At 43.5% G+C, this 12,080-nt stretch overlaps 1 protein-coding gene across 1 annotated transcript in view; it reads left to right on the top strand.

Annotated features, from left to right (window-relative positions):
• LOC138594381 (multiple PDZ domain protein) overlaps window positions 1-12,080 on the top strand; it is a 48,083-nt gene continuing 36,003 nt past the window's right edge. The window contains 18 exon segments of the mRNA XM_069665453.1: window positions 1-13; window positions 797-963; window positions 2,291-2,518; window positions 2,822-2,890; window positions 3,074-3,196; window positions 3,380-3,463; window positions 4,028-4,135; window positions 4,306-4,408; window positions 4,599-4,690; window positions 5,074-5,287; window positions 5,609-5,683; window positions 6,281-6,360; window positions 6,522-6,668; window positions 8,253-8,438; window positions 8,614-8,775; window positions 9,145-9,354; window positions 10,114-10,290; window positions 11,897-12,020. Of these exon segments, the coding sequence (XP_069521554.1) occupies window positions 1-13; window positions 797-963; window positions 2,291-2,518; window positions 2,822-2,890; window positions 3,074-3,196; window positions 3,380-3,463; window positions 4,028-4,135; window positions 4,306-4,408; window positions 4,599-4,690; window positions 5,074-5,287; window positions 5,609-5,683; window positions 6,281-6,360; window positions 6,522-6,668; window positions 8,253-8,438; window positions 8,614-8,775; window positions 9,145-9,354; window positions 10,114-10,290; window positions 11,897-12,020 (2,362 nt within the window).

The following is a 12,080-nucleotide window of genomic DNA, read 5'->3' as shown; positions in this document are numbered from 1 at the left end:
ATGGAGATCATGGGTAAGTGTATTCAGCACTGTTAAAAGCCTAAAATGTTCCAGTTAGACTCTGCCGCCGCCGTTATCGGAGGCTTACAATTAAGGTGTCAGGCATGGCGGCTGCAGTCAGACAGGAGGGGGAAAGCGACATGTACAGGTGGCACAAGACTCACAGTCTGGTCGGTAGGCAAAACTTTGTGGTGAAGAGTTTACAAGGTCGTAACCCTCTGCCACATACAATTACTGCAATAGAGGCTTGTGCTCATTAGCTGCTGCTCCACTAAATAAACAAGGGCAGTATGTCCTGACGCGGCCTTTGCTTTTCAGCGATGCCAAATGGAAAGCATATCTTCCTTTAGAACTACCTTAAAGTTTTTGGATAAAGTTTTTAGTACTTTTGCAGAGGAATATTTTGCTTAGAGTTTGACCACAAATGATCTAAAAAGTTGCATGTTCAAATTTGTTTGAAAGATATCGCTGCTGAAAGGACTCTAGCAGCCGTGGTTCAGGGATATTTTCTCTGATGAATAAAGTTCTGTCCACTCAAACATCTAAAAAACGCTGTGGATCCGTTCTGACAAAGGATGCCATATTGGATTCGAAAGGCAGATGTTTGGGGGGGCTGTTTGTAGTCCAGAATGCACCTGTCCCAATTAAGTATTGATGTTTAAAAACTTATTTTGAAAGGTCTGGGATTGTGTCAGGGTCGCACAGCAGCTGCTACAACACGTGGAAACAAACACAAAGCCAATCGGGAGAAATGCTGATTCTGAATGTCCAAAAATGATATACACTTTCTCTGCAGATACTCAGCGTGCCTTGGAGGCTGTGGAGAGGCTGCAAGCCAAACTGAAGGAGAGAGGAGAGGCCCCCTTACAGGAGAAACTCTCCCTGCTGAAGACTGTCCTGCAGAGCCCCCTGTTCCATCATATACTCAGCTTACAGCAAGCTCAGCGGAAGCCCCCGGCGAAGGTACAGCGTGAGCATGAGCGCGTGGGTGTTTGGTGTATATTGAATGGTGGCGAAGGAGCCGGAATCATTCCCAAAATACTGAATGCAGGAACCAAACTGGATGAGTAATCAGCTTACCTAAGCTTACCACTAAAGCCCTGAGAAAAAAGAGAGAGAGGGGAAGAGCAAGAGAGAGCGAGAGGGGGAGAAGGAAGAAGTGGCTATACATCACGTCGGGAAGTTTGCAGAAGTCATCAGTAACATTGTCATACGTTTACAGCCCAAGTGTGTGTATTGGCTTGTGAATGTTGCCAAGCAATGTTTATCGGCTCCATCATAATCCACACATGCACATTATGTGTTCCTGCACAGTGGTGTGTGAGAACTATGACACCATCAAGGTATTTAACCTGTCTGTCAGCTGTAATCACTGGCTTTGTTGTGGTGTACTGTGATAGGCTAATCACAGATCTGAATTATTACATTAGCTGAATGTGTGAGCCTGTAGTCATTTAGCATGTCTGCATTCCAGGAAACATGGCACTGGATTATGTGAAAGGCTGCTGGACTTTTATCAGGACAGACGTCGACACAGTTTTTATAAGTTCAAGTTCTTCTGTTGTAAAATCTGCAGGTTTTTATATAGAATAAAAGAAGACTATTGGTGCAAATGAAAGAACTGCAAAGTGACTCATTAGTATTTTGATCGTGTTCTGTCTTTTATTCTACTACTGCTATTTTAACAGGTGTCAAAGTTGTAAGAATTGAATAGCATACAAATCAGAACTAAGCATCTTCTGAGACTGTCTTTAACTTTGAAACTGAAAAACCCTTAAAGACAAAAGGGATCACTTCTGTGGTTTTGGGGGTATTGAACAGAAGCGTTTATCTCAGATCATTGTGTTCCTGCTCTCCTATCTTTTCCCTCTCTGCTCCGTTTTAAAGCTATATCTCTGTACTTTTTTTTTCCTCTTTTGGCTAACACACATTTACCCTCCCTCCCCGCTCTCCCTCCCACATCTTTCTTCATTGTCTCACAATGCCCTCGCTCCTTCCTCAATTTCTTTATCCTTTCTGTTTTGCTCCATCACTCTCTCACCCTCATCCTATTCCTCTCTGTCTCCATACCGCCCTTCTTCAATTAATGTCTCCACCTCTCTATCAATCCATTTCCCCATCTCTTTATCTCCCCCATCCATTTCTCTCCCAATCTTTTCTTCTCAACCCTTCTCTCACTCTCCATCCCAACCAATCAATCTTTTACTTACATCCTCTCGATTTTTACACTTCCCTCCTCTTCTTCCTGCCTCCATCCATCCATCCCTTATTGCTCTCTCAGTCCTTCCAGGGGAGGCTACTTTCCAAATCGCTCTCCTTGAACTGTGGCCCCTGCCAGGGCGTTGCGCTGGGCCTGAAGACCCTGAGCCACAGTGACTCCTACACATGGGCCATGGAGAACCGAAGGCCCAGCACCGCCAGATCCCACCACAAGGACAGCAGCATCTCCTCTCTGGACTCGCAGGATCTGTCCTTCACAGAGATCTACTCGGACAACTGCATTCACACTGAATCCCAGGTACGTAAAATACTCTTCATAAATCAGGGATTTTTTAAGAGGAGTCGAGAAATAGGGAGCAATTTAGTCTTAAAGTGTTCTGTCCATGAACCGACCAAATGATATTTTTTCTTTCAGCTGTAAAATATAACACCATTCCAAATGTCACATTTTACATTTGAGAGTATTACATTGCATTATAAAACTCAAGCACGGTAGGATATTACATCGTCACAGAGTTTCATTTGATCGTAACGTGCTGCTCAGCTAACTCAATGTCACTTCAAGTTTGCTTTTGTTTTACACATGACATTTATTTTTTAGTACTGCACTCCCCCACGAATCACCCGCACCATGTCGATGGGGAGAAACCTGGCTGCTCTCGCTCATGAGGTACAGTGAGCTAACACGCGAGGTGTGACTGCAGAGCTAGTGCCTTACTGTGTGTCTGTGGATGTAGATTAATGAGGGATAAAACACATTAAGCACTTCACTCTGTTTATGCTGTGTAGTTACAATGGATTTGCTCTCCTCTTTTCTGGCTCCCTCCCTCTTCTTCTAATTCTGCCACGTTAGAGGCGTCATGTGGAGATGATCGAGCTGCTCAATGACGGCAAAGGACTCGGGTTTGGCATCATTGGAGGGCGAAGCACGGGAGTCATGGTCAAGACCATCCTTCCTGGGGGAGCTGCCGGACGGGTAAATCCACCAGCCAATCAATCACAATCACAAATCAATACTGTAAAAAGCCGGTTTTATAAGTTAGATGAAAAGAGCAATACCACAGATATGTCTGTCCCTTAAATATAAAGCAGAATGTTTTTAGAAATGTAACAAAGAACAGATCATACTGAATGTGTTTGTCATTATGGGGCTTTACAGGATAAACGCCTGCGCAGCGGAGATCAAATCTTGCGCATCGGAGACACAGATCTGGCCGGCATGAACAGTGAGCAGGTTGCACAGGTGAGGTGTTTTTTAAAGATTTACAAAAGTTAAAGAAAAGTTTAAGAGCTTTTTTTTCACCACAGTTATTTAACTGTTGATGTTTAAATAACAGATAAGTCTGACTTAGACTGACAGAGTCATGTATGTATCAACTGTTAGCCCATAATTAGTTCCAAAGAAAAGCTCAGGGGAGAAGATGTCTTCATTCTTGAAGTCTTTTCTCTTGTAAAACTTAAAAGGCACACATATTACCATTACATGGTTAAGTTTGAGTGTTGAATGGGCTAATCATTGCCCCTTGCAGCCATTGGGTCTGACCAGCAGAGCCGCACTGAGCCCAGGAATGGCGCACCACAATAGGACGCTGCACTTACCTTGACATAAAACACAATGTAATATTTATTCTATGCAACAATTTGAAACTCTTTTCCGTGCAGTTGATGAGACTTTGCCAAACACAGCTAATTCACTGTCCTTCCAGGGCAGCTGTCTCTATAAACAGAGTTTTCATTTATGCTATTTTTTTATTCATGTCACACACTTCCACTTTTTGATCTGTTCACAAATGACCACCTGGCTCAGGTACTGCGAAATGCTGGTAGCAAGGTGAAGCTGCTCATCGCCCGGGATGTCACCAAGGACAACCACCTTTCCTCTCCTGCCCTTGGCCAGGGCAGCTTAGACGACAAGGTTTGTGTGTGTGCGTGTGCTTCTGTGTGTTAAGAATAGCAGCACATAATAAAAGTCAAACTGGAGTTTTTACATAAAAAGTGTTTAAATATTAATCATATTAAATACATAATATATTCTGTAATTCCAAAAGATGTTCAGTGGGGTTTTCTGTCTGTGTTTCTTTCCAGCTTAATGACTTGATTGATGACTACGAGTTCAGTGTGCAATTCACTAAAAACAGTCGGGGCCTGGGATTCACCATTTCCAGCTACATAGGTGACCTTAACTCAGGTAATAATACATACTAATTGTTAACTTTGTGAAATATGAGCCAATTAGCATCATTCCAAGCTAGGCTAATGGGAGCAAATTAGGGAAACAAGAAAATAAATAACAGCGCCTTAATGTAAGCCATGATTGATGATGTGTGTGTAGATCTACACTTACACAATCAATGCTAACTTCTCACCCCTTTCCTCAGTGTACAGCGCTGGTGTGATTGTGAAGAGCATAGTGAAAGGCAGCACGGTCGATCAAGATGGACGCATCCACATCGGAGACATCATTCTAGCTGTGAGTTCCACTAAAAACACACGAAGACGAGGGGGTTTATTTTGCTCTCTGAGGACATACCTTGTTTCCTAAATATATTCTCTGCTGAACCTCAACGATTTCTGCATTTGGAAATCTGCAGCATCTGCAACTTTAAGTAGTTTCATGCACACCAATTAGGTTCTTTTTTAGCTGATGAAAAGGAATATCTGTAGATTTACTTCATCTCTTTTTTACCTGTGTGTTCCATCTTGCTCTATTTTTACTTTGATTACTATTGATTTTTTTTTTACCTTCACTTTAGGTACCTCCATTTATTCCAATCCATCAACAAAAAGTTTGCCTCTGTCTCCATCACAGCTTTCATTCCCCGACTTTTTTAACTGTCTCGTCTCCTCCCTCAGGTGGACGGGGTGAGCCTGCAGGGCTGCAGTGAGCAGCGTGCCATGGAGGTGCTGAGGAGGACAGGTCCCCTGGTCAGGCTGAAGCTGCTGAGGAAGGCTGTCCGTCTGAGTCACATCCTGCCGCCGGTTCCTCCCCTGCAGCCCCTCCGACACTCCCACAGCTTTCACGAGGGCAATCCCTACAGAGTGGGCCTCAACAAGATACAAGAGACAGGTGCTTTGTGCAAAGAGAGCAGTGGGATCATAAGGGGATTGTTTTTAAAGTAATTGAGCAGATAGACGACATGTGATTTAACAGTATTCACAGTGGAAATTATCCTGCAGGTACTCATCCACACATGCTACCTGCGCTGTCTGGTTAAGCTAAAATATATTATTTCCTTATACCTGATGGAGAACTTTGCAACCCAGTGCATGTTCTCATCTCCAAAATGTATGCTAGGGATTTATAATGTTTACATTTTTTAACCCAAGTGTGTGCATGAGCGTTCGGATCCCTTCATGTCTGCTCAAACGTGTTTCCCCTGTCTCCCAGGAATCTGCACGCTGCGTGAAATCTCCCGGCGAGCAGCGTACGCCAACAGACGACCCGGACACGATTCCAGCCACGGTAAGCTCCCCTTTCCTCATCCTGCACTGCAGCCTGGAACTGGATCACGGGACTTAGTCTGATATGCTGATTGGGCTCAGGGAACGGCAATGTGGCAGCGAAGCATGCTCTTTGATGGGAGTCTATTTATAGTGTCGTGCAGTCATGTGTTTATCCAACTCATTCAGCTCATTCCAGATGATTTGTCTCTCGCCCCGCCTGCATATATGGCTTTATTTAGACGAGGATTTTCGGGCTTGATTAGAGAGCACAGCCAAATAAGCCCTGATTGCTGGGAGGCTTTAATAGATGAACGAGAAAACACTAGTTTGCCAAGAAATCACAAGATGGTGGGTGTGAATATGCGCGTGTGTGTGTGTGTGTACGCGCCTGTCTGAGTGCTAAGGGTTGACATCCTGCTTTTCCACAAGGAAATTATGTCGTCTTCTCTCTATAAAACTGCCGCTGTGATGTTTTCATTTAAGATCCGATTCTTTATTGATTGGATCATCTGAGGATAGGAAGCATGTGAATGGGGATGGGGATGTGTGTTTCTCTCTAAGAGCATATCCGTGTGTGTTTGTGACATGAGGGATTGTGTCTTTGCACATTTTACAGGTGTGAAACTGATGCCAGCTGAGAAGGAAGATCTGAGGAAGAGGTGGCAGCACGCAGTCGGGCCGAGATATGAAGTTATTGTAGGTGTCTCTGTAATGAAGATAAGCATTAGATTTCACCCTTTTCAATGCTCCATGTAGCTAAACCCTCTTACCTCACAATTCTTAACATCCTTCCTACACAATTAACTTTGACCTCTTCGTTAGATTCCCACCACCTAACTTCACATCTCTCTTTTCAGGTGTGTAATCTGGAGCGTTTCGCTGAAACAAGTGGTCTTGGCATCAGTCTTGAGGCCAGGGCGGGACATCATTACCTGTGCTCTGTCTTACCTGAGGGGCCCGTAGGCCAAAGCGGGAAGATCTACGCTGGAGATCAGATACTTGAGGTAACCATCCGATGCTGATCCAAGTGTAGAGTCAGATGCACGGCAACTCACCTTTAAGGAAGATAAGAGACCGTATGAACCAGTGTTAACTTTGGCAGCTATTTTAGATTTAGTCTTTAGATGAAAATTCTGATACGTTTTAGTCACATTTTAGTCATTTTGACTCTTTACAGTTTTAGTCTAGTTATAGTCGACAAAAACTCAAAACATTTCAGTAGTTTTCATCAATAAAAAGTCACATTTTAGTCATTACTTTTAGTCTGTCTTTAAACTAAATCAATTAGCCTAACCCTGGTATCAGAAATTGGTGACAGTTTGTACCAAGTGTTTGAATCTGTAAAGGACAATTTCTCTCTCTTTACACTTTTACTTGTGTAATATCCGGATTCCTTCTCTTGGATAATCTAGCCGAGACCCTCCCACCACTTCTTCCCACCTGATTTGTAGCCACAGGTCGTCTCCCCGTCTCCCGTTTCAACAGTGCATTGCGTTAAATAATAAGGTGTGTCCATCTGTTGTTTTGCGTGGATGCCGTCACGTTGTTGTCAAGCTGCCGCTTTAGGATATCATCACCTGCATGGCTGGGTCGGATTCAGGGGGATCTGCGCACGGCAGTTACAGGATTGCATCGCTTGTATTTTGACAGACAGATTAGACGCTCAGTGGGGGGGAAATGTCATGGATTTCACATGTCCGACAGCCCATCACTAACGTTTTAGTCCCATCTCGTCTCTTCACCAAGAACAAAACATATGTGTCGTCTGTGTTTTATTATCAAAGACCTATTTTTAGCTTGTCAAAGCTTGTCTTAGTCATGGATAAAAGGTCATTGACGAAAATGTATCATCACGAAATGAACACTGATAGCTGTAAACCTGCTGTTTGAGTCTGTATAACAGTAATTCAGAAATCAATTGTTTACTTCAACTTTAAACCATACAATAAAGTTAGTTGCTTTCAGTGAACACGGCAGCATCTAAGTTCAATATGCAAGTTTTTCCCTTAAGGCGACAAAACCAGTCATAGGAAGGTGGGTGTGAGTCTGTGTGCCTCTGTGCATCTGTGCTTGTTCTGTAGGGGGAGATCTGGCCCTCCTCCCCCTCTTCTGGGCAAGTTCACGCAACCCACACGTATCACTCATCATGATTAGCAGCCTGATTAACAGTTGGACATACAGTCGCTTTACTTGCAGTGAGGAAAACACTGAATACGGGCTCGTGTCCTTCATACCTTTGAGCACACAGCCAACATCTGTGATGCAGCTCAACCCTTTGATCTCCTTCAGACGGCATCAGCGTGGCAAAGCCATTGTTCATCGCCGTTTTTTAAACGAGCCTCACTCGGTTTATTCACCGCTTTCAGCTTTAATTGTTCTCTTTGTGGGTTGATGTACTCCAGCGGCTAATTGCTTCATGATACCCAAAACTGAAACACTACTAAAACATCTAATTTTAGGACTGTCTGCAGATGTAGTCACGAACGAACACACACATATACTGCATCTTTAACATCTGATAATGTGCACTGTTTTATATCAGCCATCATATTTTAGACACATTGTGCATTTATAATGTCTCTTCCCAGGTGAATGGGATCCCTTTGATTGGAGAGACACATAAGGAGGTGGTGAACATCCTGAAGGAGCTTCCTGTGAATGTCTACCTGGTGTGCTCCCGCATCGTAGCCCCTGTTATTCCTGACAGCGACGAGGAAGATGACGAAGAGGTCGGCCTCACGCTGAAAGAGCTGCTGGCTGAGTTCAACGACAAGGTGAAGGCACACACTGCTGAAAGGAGGAATGTCGGGATTTGGCATCCTTTTAAAAACCTTAAAACAATACACATCATATTAGAAATGTAACAAATCATCTGGATTTAAAATTAACTATGCCACCGAAATGCCGTCTCCTTCCCTGTGTCCTCTCTCTCCTCTCTGCTCGTCACAGTTGGACCAGGGCTGTGTCATTCCCTGTCCCACGGCTGAGGACATCACAAAGCGCGGCGTGCCCCCCATGTCGCCTCCCCTGGCCATGTGGGAGAGAGAGGCGCAGGTGGTCGAGCTGGAGAAAGGCGAGTCGGGACTGGGCTTCAGTATCCTGGACTACCAGGTCAGAGACGTGCCCCTGAGCCTTTCTACAAATAGAACTGTCTGTAATAAGCTGTGTTCTAAGATTATCACTGTGGGGTTAGATAAGGTGAACGCTAAGACATTATTTGTGCGCTGAGCAGTTTAAATCTTAAGTACAGTTCAGATTCAAAACACAAACATTGTTTAGGCTTTCAAGACGCGCTAAGAAATATTAATTGAAATGTGACAGGTTCCCTCTGTGAGACGACCCGATTTAATTGCTTTTTTAAGTTAATTATAAGTTTGTTCTCTTCATCTTGGAGCTTCATTCATTTCTTATTTTAATTAATCACATTATCCACATATAACTTCAATAAACCACGCTTTCATCCTTTTTGTCTACCACCAGGATCCTGAGGATGCCACCAGAACAGTTCTAGTTATCCGCTCGCTGGTGCCTGGAGGTGTAGCAGATCGAGATGGTCGCCTGCTTCCCGGTGACCGCCTCATGTTTGTTAATGAATCCGACTTGGAAGGCTCCAGTCTGGATTATGCCGTGCACGTCCTGAAGTCCACCGGCTACGGCCCTGTCCGCATTGGAGTTGCCAAACCGCTGCCGGTATGTGGAGATGTAACAACTTGCTCACTCAGAGTAAACTTCATATTTTTGTGGGTGGAATTTGTTTGATTTCGGTGCCATTACACCTTTTGCAAAACATTATTATCTGCACATTTTGAAGAGAGAGATGTGGAAGAATTTTCTTAAAAACTAGTTTAGAAAACTTTTATGTATAACCTGAGAGAAATGTTTTGGCAAGAAATGGGATACCTAACAAATGAAGACAAATAACCCACAAATCTGCTACTGCTTTAATTGACTTGCACCACTGCTCACAATGGCCTAAGACACCCATGAGTTATCAAATGGATGATAATTATGTTGTGTATTTTTAAATTGTGAAAATTACTCATAATATCGAAGGTTTTATTTTTCAGTATTTTACAGAATTCTTGACCGTAAATATATATTTCATATCAACCTAAAGAGACTGTCCTTTTCAAAGATATACCAGACAATTACTCATAAGTATGTTTTTCCTTAAGTGTACAGTATTCCCTCTCCCTTTTGTTGTGCACTGTGGCTTAGTAACAAGGAACAGAGAATCCAGTTACAGGCCGTCTGAATATTTAATGCAGCTGAGAGACGAACACAATGCTCGACCACACTACAGATGGAGAGAGAGGGGGAGAGGAGAAGAGGGTGTCTAATTTACAGTCACCTTCTTTAGTCCCTTTGCTTCCATGTGAATTTACTCACTTTGAAGCACTCCGAAGGCAGTTTTTTTCTTTTTCAAACGTCTTCATTTTGTATTCTCAGCTCGAACTGTGCGGTGGCTTGACTCCCATCTCTGAGAGGAGCACGCGGGCCTCCTGCGATGACACTGACAGCCACACTCAGGTCAGCCTGCTAGCCGAGGCAGCGGACAGCAACACCAACAGCTTCACTTACAACTTTGAGGACAACAGCATCAGCCAGCAGTGTTACACTACAACGGTATGTCATACATCACAAAATGAACTGTAAACATTTTAATTCATGCATTTCAATTGCCTCAAAGTTTGTTGTACATACTTTTTAATCACTTTTTTAGTAAGAAAATAGTAGGTTTGTTATTATTCAGCAGAATTGTTTTAATTGTACAATTGTGCAATATATATATTAAAAAATATATATAAACATTTAAAAACCAAGGATATTGATTAAATAAAACTCTTGCAGTCCTTGTCGAACTATTAAAGATGCTATTTGGTTATTAGACAGACTCGTTTCATCTTATAGGGTCTTTAAAAAAGAGCATTTGTTTGACGCCTCAGCAGGAAACATCCTTTCAGTGTCAGTTGCAGTAACACTGCAGCAGTGTGAATCTTGCCGTCCTTCACACAGGAAGCATTGCTCATTCCCATAAAAAAAACCCTGACATTCTGTTGGTAGCCATTTTAGCTCCTCTAAGGGAGATTACTGTGACGGTGTGTGTTCACGCTCCGGAGTGGGGAGCTTAGAGCCGGCTGTATCAGTATCACTGGGTCAGGTATAGAGAAAGTGCTCAGTGTCAAAGACTTGTTCATCCATTGTGGCCGCAGCTCAATCCTATTGAGGCCGCCTTTTGTTCTCGCTTTTGCTTAATTACCAACAATGGCCCCTTAATGAAAAGTGCTTACAGCTCGCACAACATTGGCACCTGGTCTCGCACAAGGACATACAGCACTGCGTCGATGTCTCCTGCACATACACACACAGCAAAGTGTCAGTGTTTCATCAAAGACAGGCTTGTAGCAGAGGTAGCTTCAGAGGTTCAGTGCTGCTCGTACGTTTCTGTGAAGGTTCAAAGACGAGACCTTTTTCCTCGGGAAGTGCCCGAGGGACCGAAGAAGTCTACCTTCCTGCTTGTTTTACATCTCAGAATTACTCCAAAGGCCTTAGCCCCGGAGAGATAATAGCTGTTTGAAATAATTTTTGTGTCACATCAGAAATCTGATTGGTTCTGATGATTGTAGGTTAGGATTTGAGTGCCATGTCTCCTTTGAAATATGGATCACTTTTGTGCTGTGGAAGTTGTACAATTTGCTGCATTTGCCAGCAGTATGGCTCGAGGGATGGAAATATCTGTCTGTCAGTCAGTTGGCAGCTTGGTCCTCCACATTCATCCAGACTGAAATATCTCGACAAATATTGGATGAATAGGCTCTGCTGCCAGCAGGAAGTTGACATTTGAGGTTCGAAATGAATTATTTCCACAACTACCACATGGATTTTCATGATTTTTTCTACGCAAAACTAGAGGAAAAATTAATGTATTGACTCCGTCTTTGTCTGTAGTGGAACAAGCTGCTCTGTACCTCGTTTTTATTGCTAATTAGCAGATGCTAGCATGCTTAATAAGCAGATGTTAGCATGTGTAACTTAGATGGGGAACATGGTGAACATTGTAACTGCTAAACATCATCTTGTTAGCATTGTCGTTGTGCTCATGTTAGCATGTTGATGTTAGCATGTATCTCAGCCTCACTGAGCTGCTAGCACAGCTGGAGACTACTTAACATATCTGTCATCCTACCTCCATGCTCCTTCTCACCGATGCCCTCTGTTGTGTCTCACTCAGGAAAACCAGCTGCTTCGTCGTTTCAACATCATGGGAGACAACGATAGGCAGCAAGCTCCACCTCTGCCCCCCCGCACCAGCTTTGAGAGGACAATCACTGTTGTCCGGGGCAACCGTAGCCTTGGTATGTTCTCCGTCTTTCTCATGGTGATGGTTTCATGGTGTGTTTACGTCACTTGCATGG

This window comes from Semicossyphus pulcher, unplaced genomic scaffold (genome assembly GCF_022749685.1).
Source record: "Semicossyphus pulcher isolate SPU_LCO1_2020_fin unplaced genomic scaffold, fSemPul1.0.p SCAF_17, whole genome shotgun sequence".
Classification (NCBI taxonomy): domain Eukaryota; kingdom Metazoa; phylum Chordata; class Actinopteri; order Labriformes; family Labridae; genus Semicossyphus; species Semicossyphus pulcher.
This window is presented reverse-complemented; position numbering and strand designations above follow the sequence as displayed.